At 28.0% G+C, this 19511-nt stretch overlaps 1 protein-coding gene across 7 annotated transcripts in view; it reads left to right on the plus strand.

Moving 5' to 3' along the window:
* LOC101235772 (nuclear receptor coactivator 7) overlaps window positions 1-5052 on the plus strand; it is a 78232-nt gene extending 73180 nt beyond the window's left edge. For all 7 annotated transcript variants that reach the window (XM_065796548.1, XM_065796549.1, XM_065796546.1 and 4 more), the window contains 3 exons: window positions 494-592; window positions 671-744; window positions 4309-5052. In XM_065796548.1, coding sequence (XP_065652620.1) covers window positions 494-592; window positions 671-744; window positions 4309-4444 — 309 coding nt within the window. In that variant the 3' untranslated portion in view covers window positions 4445-5052. The remainder of the gene's footprint in view (window positions 1-493; window positions 593-670; window positions 745-4308) is intronic.
* Window positions 5053-19511: the final 14459 nt, after the last annotated feature.

The raw sequence follows: 19511 nt of genomic DNA on the forward strand, positions 1-19511 counted from the left end.
ATAAAAAACTTTTAAATGATTCCTGACAACAATCATTTTTACAAAAGATGTTTTTCAAAGATGCTGTCAATAACTGATGTGATTGTTAAAGATGCTGTCAACGATTTGAAAGATGCTGTCAATAATTTGAAAGATGCTGTCAATAATTTGAAAGATGCTGTCAATAATTTGAAAGATGCTGTCAATAATTTGAAAGATGCTGTCTATAATATGAAAGATGCTGTCAATAATTTGAAATATGCTGTCAATAATTTGAAAGATGCTGTCAACAATTTGAAAGATGCTGTCAATAATTTGAAAGATGCTGAGTCAGCAACTGATATAATTATTAGAATCATAAAAGTTAAAAGTTTTAATCACAAATAAAAATGTGTCAAATTTGAATAAATGTGTCAAAAATATTTGTTGTTGTTATTTAAATTGAAAGTTTGTATTTTGCACATGTGTTGTTTTTGCACGTTTTTTTATTTTAAAAATAATCAATTACATACAGGTATTTGGTTCATTTTTGTCAGAACCTCCAAAAATTAGTGATGGATTTTACGGCAATGGAGAATCAATGTTGTTTTCTTTTAAAGATGGAAAACTAAAGGTTTTTTTTTGTTATTATTATTATTTTATTAGTTTTTGTGTAAAAAAAATTTTAACTGACAAAAAATATTTGTTTTAGATTTACAAGTGGTCTGGAAAAAATAACTTTTTTATAAAAGGCTCAAAAAATAGTTTTGTTATTGGTGGTGGCGAGTATGTTTTTTTTATTTGCTTTTTTTTTATTTATTTATATTTTTGCATGTGAAAGTTAGTTGTATAAAGTTGGTGCGTAAATTTTAGTTGTATAAACCCCATGATGCATCATGTTTATTATCTGCTATTCTAAAAATTGTTATGCTAAAGTAGTAATAGTATGTAGTAATAATATTACATAAAAAGTTTCATTTGTTATTTAAACTATTCCTGTAAATTAGCTGTAATTAACTAATAGTTTTATTCTGTAAATTAGCTTTAAAATACAAATTAAAAATTTATTTAAAATATTTTTGTAAAACAAAGTCAATATAACAATACTGAGAGGTAAAATACATCAGATAATCCAAAGACCATTGCAAATTGCAAATCAAGAGCAATACCTCTTACCTCACACATTTCCATCTAATGCACAACATACTAGATATCTTTGCATTGTCCATCATGAAAGATTTGTATTAACTTCTACTTAAATTGAAATAATGATAAAAAATGTTTTAAATATTGATGTAAAATTTCTAATGTATTTTGATGTTTATTTTAGTCTCAACACTTTTTAATCATATATTATATTTATATATTATATTTATTTATATATTATGTTTATTTATATATTATATTTATTTATATATTGTATTTATTTATATATTATATTTATATATTATATTTATTATATATGATATTTTATGTTATACCATATGAGTTGTATTTGCTTTTGTCGTTATAATATTGTTAAATATCTTAATAATATTATTACGTATAATATTCTTTTGCACTCTAATTTTATGCAACAATTTGAAATTTAAATATTGTGAATTATTTAGAAATAATATTTTTTTTTTTAATTAGCTCATGTAGTAACATCTGATTATATGTTTTATATTTTATACGTTGCAATATCTATAAATTAACCATACAATATTTGAAATTTTTGCCTGCGATTTTACAAGTTTTTTTGTATTGGGGGTTAGGTTGTATATATGTGTGTGTGTGTGTGTGTGTGTGTGTGTGTGTGTGTGTGTGTGTGTGTGTGTGTGTGTGTGTGTGTGTGTGTGTGTGTGTGTGTGTGTGTGTACTGTAAAATCGCTTAAGTTCGGTCACCATATAACTTCAGTCATTTAAGAAAAAATATAAGAAAGGCATTCGAAACTCAAATTGCACAAACTTTTTTTTCTCTAATAATATTTCTTATTACTATACTCATAAAATCTAAAATAAGCAAAGTTTTCAAATAAATGATCAAGTTTAATCTTAGTAATATTAAGAATCACCATATTAATTATAATTCCAAAAAATAATAATAATAATTTTTGAATATAAACTACTTTTTTTAAGGAAAATTAGTAAAATTTTGAAATACTCTAACTTCGGTCGTTCATGGATAAACAGCGAAAGAGATAAATAGCAAGATTGTTGTAAAATGTTTATTTGTGAAAAATTTGACTTTGTGAATATGAACTTGTGTTGCGATTGCATAAATTTACAGGGAACTTTACCTGTAAATTTACCAGTTAATTTTGACATTTTTATAATGGATACTTGCCATGGAATTTTATTTGAATAAAAAATTTGTTTATAATTTTAAGATTAACCTGTTTTGAAATAAATTTTACCAGTCAATTATAAGGTATATTTTAAGTTAATGTCCAAATGGTTTCTCAGGACGGGCAAAACGGTGTTACCTATGGTGTAACGCAATCTAGCTGGATTTTTAATAGCAATAGGTATTTTTCTGTTGTGTTGGTAAAAAATAACTAATTAAATAAAAAATTATCTATTGAATCAATTTTTGCACAAAGTACTAAAGCCTTACCAACACTGCTTATACCAGTAACCGCAATTCCAGAAATTCCGTTAAGTATACAAAAGTATAGAACTCCAAGTACACAAACTTCTTCGAGCTCATTAAAACAAAGGCCTCCTTTAACATGCTGCACAACTGCTTATGAGCACTTAAAGACATCAATTTTAAATGCTTTACATGCTGGCATGCCCAAAGCATCCGTATCAGAGTCAAAGCTAAATGTTTCTAATTAAAACATGGGCCTCTTGAAAAGTTACATTATGACTTCTAAGGAAGCTGATAGAACTTACAAATAAGAAAATAATGGCACAAAATAAGAAGAACAAAATACTAGCTAGAAAGGTTTTGCGTGAGATAAAAAAAACAGGAGGCTAATTCAAATACGACTCAAAAACGTTTGGCAATGGAAGCTGGTTTGTTTAAGAAACCTACTATTAATTAACAGAAACGGCAACGAGTGGAATTAATCAAAATTCCAACTATATTAGAACCTAAAGCAACTTCTATATGTCAACACTACAAATCTGATGGTTCTTTGAATTAAAAAATGTAAAGCTTATGACATTTTTTGGGGGCTCAACAACAATTATGGATGCGTTGCGAATCCTGAGACGATTGGTTTGTGGATCTTGCTATTCTACTTTGGTCGACGTTATGTGCAAGAATTGTCATTAAATATAAAAAACTTATTAAAAGCAAATTAGCATTTTTTATGTTAATTGAAAAATTCTTTTTAGCCTAATTGAAAAATATCTTTTTAATCTTATTAACCAGTGGTGTAGCGAAAGTCCACGGTGCTCTGCGATAAGTCCGTAAGGATATCTTTGGGGATCTAAAAAAAAAAAGTGATAAAGGGTAAAGTCATAAGATAGTTGACTAATTATAATAAATATTAAAAATTATAATTTTTATACTTAAAAAGGCTTTCGTTATGTACTCCTTATGTAAGGCTTTCGTTATGTACTCCTTGTTGTTTTCTTTGACGCCCTAAAAGACTTTTTTTTAGAGCCTGAGACAATGCCCTCCTTGAATATTGGTATTACCTGAAATTATATCACCATTAAACAATAAAGCAACATTTACAAACTAGGTTTCATTATCTTTGACGTGATACGTTATTAGGATTAATATAGCGACCGAACTTATGAGATGGTATTGAAAGTTCGGTCAAAGTTGATGCTCTCATTTGAAATGATGAAAGTTCGGTCAAAGTAGATGTTCTCATTTGAAATTATTGAGTTCTAGTTCTGTTTTTTGTTTAAGAATGCGCAATCTGAAATTGCAGATTTTTATTATTTATCCTGGACTTATAATTATTTTGTGAGTTATATTCAATCAATCAGTTTTTTGCGTTTTATTATAGAACACGCTTAGATCGCGTAATAAAAAAATTATATTTTGTTTCACATCATTGTACCATTAATACTAAAGTTACCATTAATACTAAAGTTACCATTAATACTAAAGTTACCATTAATACTAAAGTTACCATTAATACTAAAGTTTCGTTTTTCAATAGTTAAAACAAAAATAAGTATATTGCAAAAAAATGAAGAAATAAGTTTTTTCCTTTTTATTTTTTTGTGATCAAACTGCGAAAGTTTTTGACGGTTTATTTTTATTTGATTTGGAATTTATTTGGTCAAATTTTTTTTTGACTAAATAGTAGACTATTAAAGGTTTAACTAAATAAAAATCTTCTATTATGGAAAACTCTTTAAAGATGTCAATTAAAATGTAAATATATAACATATTTTTAGTGGTATTTTTGGGTTATGGCTTGATGAAGATCTTGACAGAGGACGATCTCATTCCTGTCGAACGTTTGATAATTTGACTTTATCTGGTAATGAAGACTTTAAGTGTGCTGGACTAGAAGCTTGGGGGATGATATAATAAAACCGAAAGTGTTATGTGGTTGAATGTTTTTTCATGACATTTCTTAATAAGGAACTATTTATTATTACGTTTCCGATTGGTGGGCAACTTGACTTTGAAAAATAACTTTTGAGTATTTTTATGAACTTGAAACAGTTTTTAAACTATTTCATAATATTCTTAATACTTCTTAATATATATATATATATATATATATATATATATATATATATATATATATATATATATATATATATATATATATATATAAATTCTATAGATTTTATTTCTAATACTATATATATATATATATACATCGTGTAGAATATTTTTTATATCGTATAATTGTTATCTATAAAAATTGTTTTAACAATAAAAAAAATTTTTTTTTACAACTTCAATTCTTTATGAGATTAAAACGATTTTACATTTGTTAACTGTTAAACTTCTGTTAAAGTTGTTTGAAATTTTTTAACAATTAAACTGCTCTACTATGCTCTAAGATGTTTTATGAAGACCAATTTTTGAGCATTTTTTTTCTTTTTTCATGATGTCAAAAATACTCATCTAAAAATTGTTAATAAATAAATTGTTAAAATTTAATTTGAATAAATTTTTAAGTTTTTTTTTTGTTTTTTGATTTTTAAATAAATTTTGAAAAGATTAATATAATTCATTGTTATACTTATTAGTTATTAATCAGTAATTGCTTAACTAAATAAATATCGATATCGTAGTATATGCCATATAAGATATTCTTTTACCTGTTTTATCTTTGGTGACTGATTTGCTAGTTACGATAGCTGTGATCAGTGCTTCCACGTTGAAAAAAATAGAAATCACTAAGTTTCTACTTTTCAGGTTTATAGTATAAGATTCTAAAAATCTTAAAAAATATCTTACAAAAAATAAGATCAAAATTTTCTATTTTGTCTTAGGTTGTGCGTTTTTTGCCCAAAATCATGTAAAAGTTCTTACTTTTTTTTTTGGAAACACCAAAAAATTAAAATGTCAAAATAAAATGCGCATATTTAATATAAAATAACACTTAACTTAAAATGATATTTCCGGGGTAAAAGTTCAAACATAAGGCAATCTCTCACAATCGCGTAAAAATCATTTTATGCCCTACCAAAGCATTTGATTTGACTTTCAAAACACTTTTCAAAAGGTTTTTTTTTTATCGGTCTTTGTGACTTTTAATTGAGTTAACTTTCTTTCAGCAGTTAGCATTACTTACAGGAAAAGAAAATAGAAGGCCAACGCAGATTGCACCGTAATTTAGGAAATCTTGACAAAAATGACTTTGTTCCAAAAAAATTTAACCATCAATGCATTTAGAGCAAACTTGGTATCCACGCCAGATGCTTCTGTTCAAACTTAGATCCCTCAGACTGCAGCTTTTTTTTTTTTTTTTTTTGTTCTTTTTATTTATTCAAAATAAGTTTTACAATATAAGAATGAATAAAATACGTATAGTCAGAATTACAATTTTGTTAACGTTACAACAAGAACGCGGATACTCGCAGAAGATCATAAGATCTTGTCATCGAGAACCGGCTAAACAGATTTTAAATAATAAATAATCCTTTAATAATTCATAGACAAATATTCACACATAAATACAAATATAATTATTTATACATATTTAAACATACAAACATGTAAATAAATATACTTACACATCAATATATATATACACATACAAATAATACGCACAAATACACATACATATATACGTTTATATATATATATATATATATATATATATATATATATATATATATATATATATATATATATATATATATATATATATATAAGTTAAGATAAAAGATTTCGTATATATAAATTACGATAAAATATTTCCTAAGAGTATTAATAAAAAACAAAACAAACTTAAAAATATATCAGAATGTTTTCAACTGAGAAAAGAATTGCTTTCATTTTCTTTTAAATAAGAAAAAGTTCCATTCATGAGAGAAATCAAAAAGTTTTAACACTATTTTGTTCCATAAAAATGCTCCTCTAAATGAAATACAAAATTTACCAAAGTTAGTTTTGAAATCTGGTTGAAGAATAAAATTTTCATTACGCAAATTGTATTTATTTTTAACTTTTAAAGAATATAAATTGTGAAAAGAAATTGGAGATGTGCGAGACTTACATTTAAACATAAAACACAATACATTAAAAATATTAAGTTGATATATATTAAGAATATTCATTTCGTTTAAAAGAGGCTTAGCATGATAAAATCGATGTTTAAAATTAATAAGTCGTGCAACATGTTTCTGTTGGCGATAAAGTGGTTCTAATTTAGTTTTACTTACACTACCCCAAGCCGCATTAGCATAGTTTAGATGGCAATGAATAAAAGAGTGGTAAAGCTGAATTAAAGTATGTTTATTTAGCATGCTTCTTATTTTAAATAGTATTCCTATACTTTTGGAAATTTTAGAGGATAAGTTTTCAATGTGTTTTTTCCATGTCAGATTTTCATCAATAAAAACCCCTAAAAAATTTGTAGCCGTTACTCTTTTAATTTGAAAGAGCAGGCAATTCACTTGGTAGAAGATGTTTTTTGTAGTATGGATGAAAAAGAGACCATTTTGTTTTTTCAATCTTAAGAAAAAGCTTATTTAATTTAAACCATTCTGAAATTTTAATTAATTCTATGTTCATACTTTGAAATAGGGTAATTATGTTACTATGAGATAGAAAAAAATTCGTGTCGTCAGCAAACATAATTGTCATTAAATTAGAAATAGGAGAGGTCCTAGGACAGACCCTTGAGGAACTCCGCATGTTACATCTAACAAGTTTGATTTCGATGATATGTCATAGTGAACAAATTGCTTTCTATTACTTAAATAACTTTTTAAAAGCTTCAAAACATTGCCAGAGATTCCATAATATTTAAGTTTTTTAAAAAGAATTTTATGATCTATCGTATCAAAGGCTTTAGACGACTCAATAAAAATGCCTAAAGTAAATTTGGAACTTTCAAATGATTCAGAAATATATTGTGTTATTTGGAGTATAGCGTGTTCAGTGGAGTTATTTTTTTTAAACCCATATTGATTTTTGTATAGGATATTATTTTGAGAAAGATGATTAAAAATTTTATTATAAAGAATTCTCTCTATAATCTTTGAGAAAACAGAGAGAACAGATATTGGACGGTAATTACTAACATTAAGTAAGTCTCCACCTTTAAATGTTGGTGAAACTCTAGCTATTTTTAATTCATCAGGAAGAATTCCTTGTTGAATTGAACATTTAAATATTTTAAAAAGGATATTTTTTATGATATCATATGAATCAATGACAATGTTTCCATTAATATCATCAGGACCGACTGCTCTATTTAACTTTAGCATTTTAAAAGCTCTATCAAATTCATCAAAAGACAATTCAAAAGAATTTAGATAAGATATTAAAAGAAAACTACATCTGTTTATTGTTTTGTTTATGTTTGAAATTTGTTTTGCTAAATTTGGTCCAACTGAAGTAAAGAATTCATTCATTTTATTAGCTACCACTCCTGAATCATCAAATATTTTATTATCAATTTTAATAGCTTTAGGTAAAGAGCTAGCTTTCAATTTCTTACTGCCTGTAATTTCTATTAAATGTTTGCTTTGAATTATCTTTATATTTTTCTAGTAAATTTATCTAGTATCTTTTTTTTAAATTTTTTCTTTGCATTTCAAATTTTTTAGCGTAATTCTTATAAATTGTTTTACTTTCTAATGTTCTCGTTTTTAAATACTTTATATACAACTTTTGCTTAACTTTAGAACTTTTTCTGAAATCTTTTGTAATCCATGGTGGCGTGAAATATTTTTTTTTTTTTAGTATTTTATGTTTAGAAAAATTAATATCATAAATTTCAAAAAATGTTTTTAAAAACGAATTATAAGCTAAATTAGCATCATTAGAATCTATATGTTTCCAATGAAGTAAAGATAATTGTTCCTTAAAAGCAGAGTAATTCGCTTCCGTAAAAAAACGTTTGATGAAAGGTTTATTATGGTGTAGAATTTTTTTGATGTTTGTGTTTAAGGAGAAAAAAATGGGAAAGTGATCAGAGACGTCACTTTTAATTATACCTTTTTTTAAAGATAAGTTAAAAACGTCAGTTGTAATTTTATTATCTAATATAGAGGCTGATGTTGATGATATTCTGGTAGGTTTGTTTATTAACGGTATCGCTCCAATTTCGAAAATGTCATTGTAAAACTTTTTAATGTTCGTATTAGTGTGGTATTCAAAACAGTTTAAATTAAAATCACCAATTATGTAGTTTAATTTCTTTTCATGTGAATTTTTTTTAATTATATCATTATGTAAAAAGGCATTAAAATCCTCAATTACGCCATTTGGTGGGCGATAACAACAACTTAAAATTATATTTTTGGCATTTTTAGTTAAATTTTCAATACTTAAAACCTCTTTATCGCCATCAGAAATGCTTAAGTCTGGCCTGTTAATAAACCGCAAGTATTCATTCACGTAAAAAAGAATGCAGCTGGGCCAAAGTGTACTGCGTTTGTAAATTTGGAAAACGTTTTGAAAGAGCAGAAAGTTTTTATAAAGCTACATTTTGACTAGTCCGTAAGTACCTACGCAGATGTCAAAAAAATGATCATCGAAAGTTAATCTTTTTTTCGAGTCTTCGATCCCGACAATTATAAATTCACGACAGTTTTCAAAATAATTATCTAAACGTTTCACGTTGAGAGAATAATGGAACAGGCGAAGACGGAATGGTTTACAGTTTTCAAAATGGTTCCATTTGGAAAACTGTAAGTCTTAATAAGTAATCAGTGTATGTACTATGTTATTTTTGAATAATAATAACATACTTGAGGTTTAAAAGTCTTCCAAAATAACTATGTTATTTTGGAAGATTTTTAAACTTTGGTACAAAAGTTATATTTTGCAACTCCAGGAAATTGGTGAGGTTGTTTGTATAATAATAATAAGCTAGATCAAAAAATCTCCCTTTTATGATGTTCATTGATGAAAATTACTATGTACATACGGAGAATTTTTATGTACTGTTGCTTGTTATAGCTAAGCCACTTTTCATCATGACACATCTTTGGTCATATAATCACGTGAATATGTACTTTTAATCTCTATTCTATTTGGAATCTTGCTGGCGAAGCTAAAATATTGCAAAAGTAAAAAAACTTCACTTTCACTTAATATTGCGTTGCTAAAAGTAAAACATGACTGGATCTTTAGGATCAAGTCGTGATTTCTAAATGTGTCAACGATATCGATTAAATGTTTTTATTGTAATATGGTCATTGGTAATATATGTAATTTTCTTCCTTTTATAATTTTGAATTTCGGTACATGTTAAAAGCAGACTAATATTAACAACACAAATGCTATAAATCAGCTATAATTAGTCCAATTCTTAAGAAAGGAAGCTCTTCTCTATCAACCAAGTACAGACATATTTCCATAACCTTTATTGTTTTGGAATCAATTATTATTGTTTGCAAAGTTTTGGAATTATTGTTAAAAGTATAATAACCATTAAAAAATAATTTTATTTTACATCATCAGTTTGAGTTTTTAAATCACAGACTCACATGCATACAAATATTGGCAACATTAAACAAATGGAGCTCTGCCATATATAGATAACGTCAACTATGTAAAAGGTAGTGGAAGCAATCTATATTGATTTTGAAAAAGCATTTGACTACCGTTCTACTACAGTCTACTACCAGAACTATAGGTTATATTGCAACACTATGACATTAAATACGAACTTTTTAACTGAATTAAAAGTTTTTTAATTGTTCTCAAAGTGTGTATCAAAGTGTGTATCACAAAGTGTGTGTCACAAAGTGTGTCATAAAGTGTGTGTTTCAAAGTGTGTGCCACAAAGTGTGTGTATCAAAGTGTGTGTATCAAAGTGTGTGTATCAAAGTGTGTGTTACAAAGTGTGTGTGTCAAAGTGTGTGTGTGTGTGTGTGTGTGTGTGTGTCAAAAAGTTTGGAAATATTGCTGTTTTAAGGATAAGCCAATTCAATATAAAATTATAAATATTTTTATCTTTTAATTCTCAAAAGTATTTTGACAGCATGGTCATGTATTGTTTATGGTTGACAAAACATATTTTCCATTCACCCTCTGTTAAACCAATATATTGTTTATCAGGTACATTCGTAGAGGAAACAACACATTTATTTACCACGTTTTTTGATAAGCACTTTCCACTCATTGGACAATTTTCTGTTATTTTTTTTCGTTCAGGATTTTTTTATTATTTAGCAAAGCATTATTGCAATCATTTATAATTCTTCCCATATTTTTTGTGCAACTTTAGCTAACTTTAATTTTATTTCGATCAAAAATTTTATGTAATTTATTAGATAGCGAGAAGTGTTTATAGACCAATTTTAAAAACACTTTTGTTTGTGGTAAAATTTTTGCTATATGGGTGGGAGGGGGGCTGAACCAAGTTACATTTCTAGTTCAACTTCGCTTTTTTGTATTTTTTTTTTTTCAGGGTAAAACTTTAGTTTAAAATTTAGAAATTTACTTTTTTTAAGAGCATCTTTGAAAATTCAGGAATCCTAATATAAAACATTTGAAAAAAATTTATGAAAAAAGCATTAGTCTGATATTCTTGTTGAAAAACTTCGAACTTAGAACCAAAAATTCGAATTTACCAAACAATTTTATGATTGTTATTTTTTATTATTTTAATTAGAGATATATTATGTAGTTTTTAAGCATTCAACAGTTTATTGCTACATCATAACACTTTAAATTACAAATAAATATAAAATTGCAAACTTAAGTAGCAATTTAACAAGTATGAAAAGCTACTGTATACATCAAAAAAATGTTGTGAAGTTTTTATATGTAGTACTTAAAACGTAATATACAATTCTTATGCTTTGTTAGACAAAATAAATCTTAGCTAGAGGTTCTCTTTCTATTTACAGATGTCAAAAAGATCTTACAGAGACTAGAATGCTTGTTCTGCTCACTGATTTTCTTTGGGATTTTCAAGTCTTGATGGTTTCTGTTTGCAAACTTTTTCACTGAGTTTAAAACGTCTTCGTGATCGTGCAAGCTGCTACAAAGCTTCTGATAATCATCTGCATTGTATATTTAGTCAGTAAACCAATGGTTTGCCCATCTGTAAGAGAAGAATCTACCAATGATGAGTAGGGAGTCTCTCTACTAGTAGGATAATTTCCAAAAGAGCTCGGGAATTTCATCTTGCACTATTTAATTTAGTTACTTTCTGGAACTTCACTTTAGGAAAAAATCCAAGTTAAATGAAATAGAAATTTCATATCATCATGTAATTTTGCTGTTTCAGTAACCACTTTTTTACCATTCTTGAAATTCTTCCTGAATTGTTTCAAGATGAACGGATATTCGATATTGGGCAATAATTTGTTTCCTCTAAGTTCTTTATTCATTACTATGCGAAGGATTCGGTCAAGAACATGATATTGACAACCAATGAAATGTGGTTCTTCCTATTTTTTTTCCCCCAGTAAAACGTTTTTATAACTGACAATTCCACTCCTTCGTTCATTTTAAGTTCGTAGTGTCCTCTACAATCACCTTTATACTTTTATATAAATTGTATTCATCGAAGATAGCTGTTGTACCTTTAACAACAGTGTCTGCTTTTAAGTCTGGTAAATCTAGTGCTTGTAACTTATCTTCTCTTTGTTTATTCTTCAACACTAACACTTGATGTTCTTGGTGACTAAAACGTTTACCATAAAAGTGCAGTGAACAGTTTTCTAAATATATTTTTTCTTTATTTCTTTTTTAAGTTTAACAGCTTCTTTATTTGTTAATCTGAATACAGCAGACTGTGGTGGTGACAATCCCATCTTGAGGTAACTGTCGACAAATGGTTTCTGCTTTGCTAGTTGATAACTTTGATAATGTTACTGATTTGGTTGCAGTATTGGAATTGCTGTAGCTCTTGCTGGTACTCGTGGGCTGTTCTTCTGAATCTTCAGATTCTTGGTATTTTGTTTCAGAATCGGAATTGGAAGTTAACTTTGTTGCTGTTGCCGTTACTGTTGTTGCAGTTCAAAGACATTTTTATTTTTTTAAATGGATGTGTCCTTTGCTTTCAATTTGAAGATGGTACAACCTTTTTGTCCTTACTGTAGATCAGTGTTTCCCAACCTTTTTAGTGCCATGCTCCACCAAAGCTCATAAAACTTAAAATGTTCCCCCATGCTACATATGAATAATTTTTAATACAATAAATTTTTCAAAAGTACCATAAATGATATACTGCAGGAAGAAATCACAAAAAGTTATTTAATAAACAAAAAAATTAAAGTAAACAAAATCTAGTAAGCAATATATAAGTAAATAAAATAAAATACATCAGGTATTTATGTCTAAAATAAATGAAATTTAGTGAGATCTTTGTGCTTGATGCTGGTTACAAAGAGATTTTATATTGGGTTCCAATTTTTTTAGCTTCATTCTTAGATCTCCCCGTTGTGTTATAGCCAAACGATTTCTTTTTTTAAGTAACAAATTAGTTATGGCATTATGTTAAATCCGCATTCAGCTAAATATGAAGAAGGAAGCGGTAATAATAGTTTTCTTGCACATTCTGTTGTGCTTGGATATTTAATTTTGGTCTCTTCAAAAAACCATGCCATCGATCCTTTTATGTTAAATAAAGTTTTAACTAACTCGTCGTTCTGCATTTCTGCTAATTCTTCTTGGTACTGCATATTTGAAATATGAGATAAATTAACTAACATTGGCTGCATCAACCAAGTTGGATGCAGCCAATGTTTATTCAATATATTTAGTTTTTCAAAAATATCGGTTAAATAACTCAAATATGCCTTAGAATCAGTTGTTAACAGATATTGAATTTCAGTTTTGTTGCTTAAAAAATCACTAAGAGTATCAAACAGTTCCATAAATCTTTTTAAACAGTTCCCTTTCGAAAGCCATCTTACCTCAGAGTGAAGTTAAAGTCTCGTATGGGCTTCGTTGTTTTTTTCACAAAATAATTTTAAAATGCGCTCTTGTTTTGCACTTGCTTTAATAAAATTAATGCATTTTAAAACCAAGTTTATTATTTTATTTAGAACAGGAGAAAGATTTTTTAGCTACCAAGTTTTCCCTGTGAATAACACAGTGCACAAGAAGCATATCAGGATTTTCATCTTTCATCAGTTTTAAGCAACCATTTTTTTTGCCCATCTTATTAGGAGCACCATCAGCAGCACAGGACGTTATATTTTTCATCGGTATTTTATTCGCATTTAAGTAACTTTTTAGAGTACTATATACACTGCAGGCCAAAAGTTTCCGGACACTTGATATTTTTATATAAAAAGCTAAAGTCTATCCTGTATCATTAAATTAACCAATAAAATTAATTTATAATACTTAAACTTACTAATTTTAAGTGTTTATGTAAGTTTGAGGTCAGTAATTGGGTATTACTGACCTCAAACTTAAATAAGTAAGTTTTTTTTTTTAATTGTTTATTTTAACTTGATATATAGCGTTACATTACTCTTAAGAGTTTGGTCTTGTTAAAGTTATTTATTTGTTGAAACATGAAGTAAATATTTATAATATAATGATAGCCGACTAAAATGATTAAGAATATTTAGTTTTGTTTAGTTTTCATTTGGTATTAATGATGGTTACATTAAAAAATCTTGAAAAAAATTTTAAAATTTTATAATTCGACTATTTAACTAAAAATATGGGTAAGAAACTTTCTTTAACGGTTGCAAAACGTTCTGAAATAATTACATTACATAAAGAAAGTTATTCAGTTTGTAAAATTTGCAAAAAATTAAAAGTTGCCAGAAGTACTGTACAAGATACCATCAAACGATGGAAAGAAACAGGCATTTTTGAAGACAAAAAAAGATCTGGTAGACCACGGAAAACAACAAAAGCAGAAGATAATAGTATAATATTGATGAGTAAAAGGAATCGAAGACTTACGGCCCCGGAAATAACTTCAGGCTTTAATAGGAGTCATTCAAAATCTATTTCATTAACCACTACGAAACGACGTCTTAGACAAGCAGGACTTGTTAGAATTAGAATTAGAATCCACGTTGGTTTTTGTATACATTTATTTCTATTTATAAATATTTGAATATTTCTATTTCTATTTATTTATATATATTTGAATATTAAACTATAAACAACTAGTTATATATAAACTGTGTGTTGTCTTCTCGACTTGTTATTCTAACTTTTTTTATGTTTAGCGCTATGACTTTTAAGTAAAAATTCCTCGTGTCGAATTAGTCTCTCAAGGAAATACTTTCGCAATAAGTTTTCGTCCAATTCTCCAAAGGAAATTGCTTATTCCGCAATCTATAATGGTTATTCTGAACTAGCGTTTGAAATTATTGTCCAGAGGAAATTTCTTTTATAACAATCATTACATATTTCTTTATTTTTCTATGAGGCATCTAAATTCTAAATAATCAATTAAATATATTTACAATTATTTACTTACCAATTATATTTAAATATCACTTATATTTATTTATAAAGTGTATTAAAAATTTGAAAACAACGATAAATTCGAACTACTGCTTTTATTTCTAGTAAGCACAGCTCTGCTTTTATAAGCAGAGCACTACTTTTATTTCAAATTAACGGTAACGCACATTGACAGAACGATACCAGCAACTGATAATCCCAGTCCAAATTCTAGTTTTCCTAATCAAATCCTAGTTTTCCGAATTAGTTTTCCGAATCCTAGTTTGCCGAAGCAAATCTTAGTTTTCCGAATGCATTCCAGCGAACAAAATTTTGCATGATGCACTTCATAATGGACATTTCCTAGAGATTCGATGTGGTTAAATTTAGACTGAAAAAGTCCTCTTTTTTTAATTGCCCCCGTTCAATCGAATTGCCCACTAATATTTTTTGGTGAGTGGGCAAGTGAGATAATGAGTCAAACTACAGCAGTGTTTCCCAACGTGGGGCGCACGCTCCACCGGTGGGCGTGCGCCCTACGTTGTGAAACACTGCTGTAGTTTGACTCACCATCTTTTTTGTGTTGTCAAAAACTTCATTTAATTGATCATATTTTCTTTGTTTTACATATTTATTGTCTTCAACTCTTGATCGAGTTTGGCTTGAACAACTTGAATTAATAAATGTGAATAATTTCTTTTGCCATAAACTTGTGATGTCTTTCTCAATTTGCTTCATGCGTTCTCGCCTTCCTTTAATGGATACGTTAAAAAGCAGATAGCAATTACCAATTTCGATTTTGAGTTGTATCCTGCTATTATCTTCCAGTGATTGTTCTTCTAGTAAAACAGTTCTTCATTTTCTATGTGGCTTCATCCAGATTATCTTGTTTCTTTCAGTAGAGGAAGCTCTTTTCTTATAGGACATTATGATTGAAGATAATACTTAAGAATATTTCTGAAAGACAATAATAATAAATATAAGTACTATTGTACTCCTAAATTATTTGATTGCAATCTGGCTAATACAGGTTTATATATAACTATTAGTGCTGCTCAATCAGACAATTTATATAGTATATATAATTTATACAACCTTGCTAATTTACTTAAACTTCTAAAAGACTTCAAAAAAAAATATCAGCGTAAACAATATATATATTTTTTTTAATTTTTTGTTTTAGATGCCCTAAGAAGACCTAACGGTCTTGTCACAAAGCAACGCGGAAGAACATTTAACTAGGAAGTTCACGCCTCCTTCTTTATTGATCGAGTGAAATATGTTGCGAGCTTCGCTACCCAGCAAATATTCTATAACGAAATTTCAGTGTACCTATATAGGTATTTTTAGTGGTCCACTGTAGTTTTGCTCATCGATTACTTAGTGGACCATTAGTGGCAGCCGACAAAGACGACTAGCCGACAGCTAGCTTCTATTAACATGTTGGAAAGTTATCGGCTGGCTGTTTATAGTGTCTGCCCCTCGGTCTACCAAGTAACCGATGAGCAAAACTCCAATGAACCGCTTAATATGCCTATATAGGTTTACTACAAATCCGTTAAAACAATGTTTGCTGGGTATATATGTATATATATATATATATATATATATATATATATATATATATATATATATATATATATATATACATATATATATATATATATATATATATATATATATATATATATATATATATATATATATATATATATATATATATATATATATACCTATCAAATACACTGGGTATATATTTATATTAATGGGGCAAGAATGCAATACAAGTTTGACCTGTTGGTAAGATGTCTATAAAAAATTTGGTAAATGATGTTGTGAAGGTAATTGGTATTGTTTCTTTATTAATTTTGTTCATAAAAACTAGAATTTTATGAATATTTGCTAGCTAAACTGTCAGAATTTTGAAAGTTAGGCCAAGTTAGGCGCAAGTTAATCGTTAATCGATTAACTTGCGCCTAACTTGTTAGTTAACGTTAATCGATTGTTTGTTTTTGTCGATTGCAGATTTTAAAAGAAACTTTTAACTGACTAAATTAAAACATTTTCTTAGCATGCCTTGCATTTCTTTACTGTCTGTAAGAAAATTAATTGAGAACGGTTGTATTGAAAATCTACAAACTGTTTATTCCGAATTGTCGTTACAGATTAATTTCCTTCACAAACCAGATCTTTATGACTTATTGACTGTTCAAAAGTCAATAAAGTGAAATATTTCTGTCGAGTGTGACATTCCGCAGAACTCAAGGAAAACTATGGCGTTGAAGTAAGCATTTCTCTATTTATTTCAAAAAAGTAAAAGAAAAAATAATAGCAAAAATTCATTCTTTATATCAACTACAACAATAGTAATAATAATAATAATGATAATAATAACAATTATAATCATAACAGTAATAATAATAATAATAATAACATTAAAAAAAATAATAATAAATTTGACTTAAAATTGCTTGTTTATGCGACACAAAGATCGCAAAAAGTGACCAACGGAGCCGTCCAGTTACGTAGACCTGGGAGATGTGAAAATAAGAACAGATTGTAGATGGTGTCATTGAATAAAAAATAAAAATCATAAGAAAATATAAAATGTGTGGCAAGACTTTTGTGAAGTAGAAAAACGAAGAATTGACGATAAGGGGGTATGGCGAGGAACAACTAACGCTCTAGTCACTCTGAGTGTTGAACATATGCAACAAAGAACAAATATTTGATATACTGATTTTAGAGACTGTTGATGTCTACAGGTGTGATGGTGTAGTGCATTGAACACCCCTTGAGTGTTCAATGCACTACACCATCAATAAAAATTCCACAAGACCCACAATAAAAATCTCACTCCATAGCACATCATTCCACACCAGCACGGGGCGGTAGCTCTTTTGACTAAGAGTGATGGCTTGTGGCCTACGGTGACTAATGTGTGCACTCGATCAATTGAAATCCATTCTGTAGGTCTGACGTCTGACTCTGATGTGCTAGCCCATAAGCGCAAGGAGTGAGTGTGTTTAGCTTTCTATTCACCCGATTTGAAAGTGAACAAAAACATAACGAGACCAGACGAGACGATCAAACGATACATACTAATGCACTACACCATCACACCTGTAGACATCAACAGTCTCTAAAATCAGTTTATCAAATATTTGTTCTTTATTATATACTTTTGTTCATAATCTTTTTTTGACCTTATCCTTGTATATTTATTCAGATTTGTGTTATTACGTGTGAATGAGACCGCATATTTGTGAGAAGCATAACGCGCAAAAAAAAATTTTCACAAAAATTACGTATTAGCGTATTTTTATAACAAATGTATTCTTGGTTCGTATGTACTGAACTATACCACTAGATAAGTTTAGACATATCACAATCTCATAAGGCTTTTTGTTTCTTTTTTGTTTTTATCTAGTTTTCTTGATCTGACGTCGCAAAGTTAGTTTGTTGCGGTTTGCACTATACAGTGTTCACTAACGTTCGTTTTGTCAACAATATTGTTTTTAAACGTTACGTTTTTCAGTGGTTATAAGCTATTAATAATAAATCGCATTTATTGTCTCATCTGTTTATTTTTTCACTATTCTATGCCTACTGATTATGTCTGTATTTTTTTTATTTTAATCTCTGGCTAATCATTTTTTAATTTATCTGAGTCTGTTTTGTGTGATAGCTTTTGTCTCTACTTATCAGGCAAGATTTATATTTCTTATACTGTTGGAGTCACCAGATTTTCTACCATGTTTTCTACTAACTACTTTTATACTAACGACAAACATTCTTAGTTTCGATGATTATTAGTGATATTTACTTATTATATTTATAAGACACAATTCAGCCATAAACGAAACGGTAAGTTACTCATATTAATTTCTATTTTCTATTTGCTTTGTGTTATTTCTATACATTAAATTGTTTATTTTTATACATACGCATTCATGCATGTGTACACGTTTGTCTTTTCTAATGTAAGTGTACATGATATTTATATGTATTAACATATTTGCTTATATTCACACCACGCGCATCCCTTACCACCCTCATGAGATCTCTAAGAATGTTGGAGCTGTATTAAAAACTGGGATAGGGATTGGGATTTTTGGCTTTTGTAGTGTAGTCCTGTTATATTGCAATATTTATTATTATTATTACCTTTATTTTTATTAATATCATTATTTTTATTAATACCATTATTTTTAATGTTATTAATAGCATTTTTATTATTATTTTTAACGTTATTATTATTGTTAACGTTAAAAATAACTATAATAATATATTATTATTCTTATGTTATTATTCATTATTATTAGGTGTTTACGCATCATTAGTAGTTATACTATTTGTAAACATCCTTGAATTGTAAAATCGTGTAATTCAGAATATATTGATTGATTGATTGAGATCTGTTGCAAGGACACGCCCCTGACGAGTGGCGTTAGTGCAGGTCTCAGGCTCTCCGAAACGTCATTGGTGATCGCAGTGCATTCCTGAGGAGGGGGATCACCATTATCCACTACTTAATTCTGATTGGTTACTATGGCACCAACATTTTTTTACCTCTTACACCCACGTA

The sequence above is a fragment of the Hydra vulgaris genome, chromosome 04 (genome assembly GCF_038396675.1).
Source record: "Hydra vulgaris chromosome 04, alternate assembly HydraT2T_AEP".
NCBI lineage: Eukaryota > Metazoa > Cnidaria > Hydrozoa > Anthoathecata > Hydridae > Hydra > Hydra vulgaris.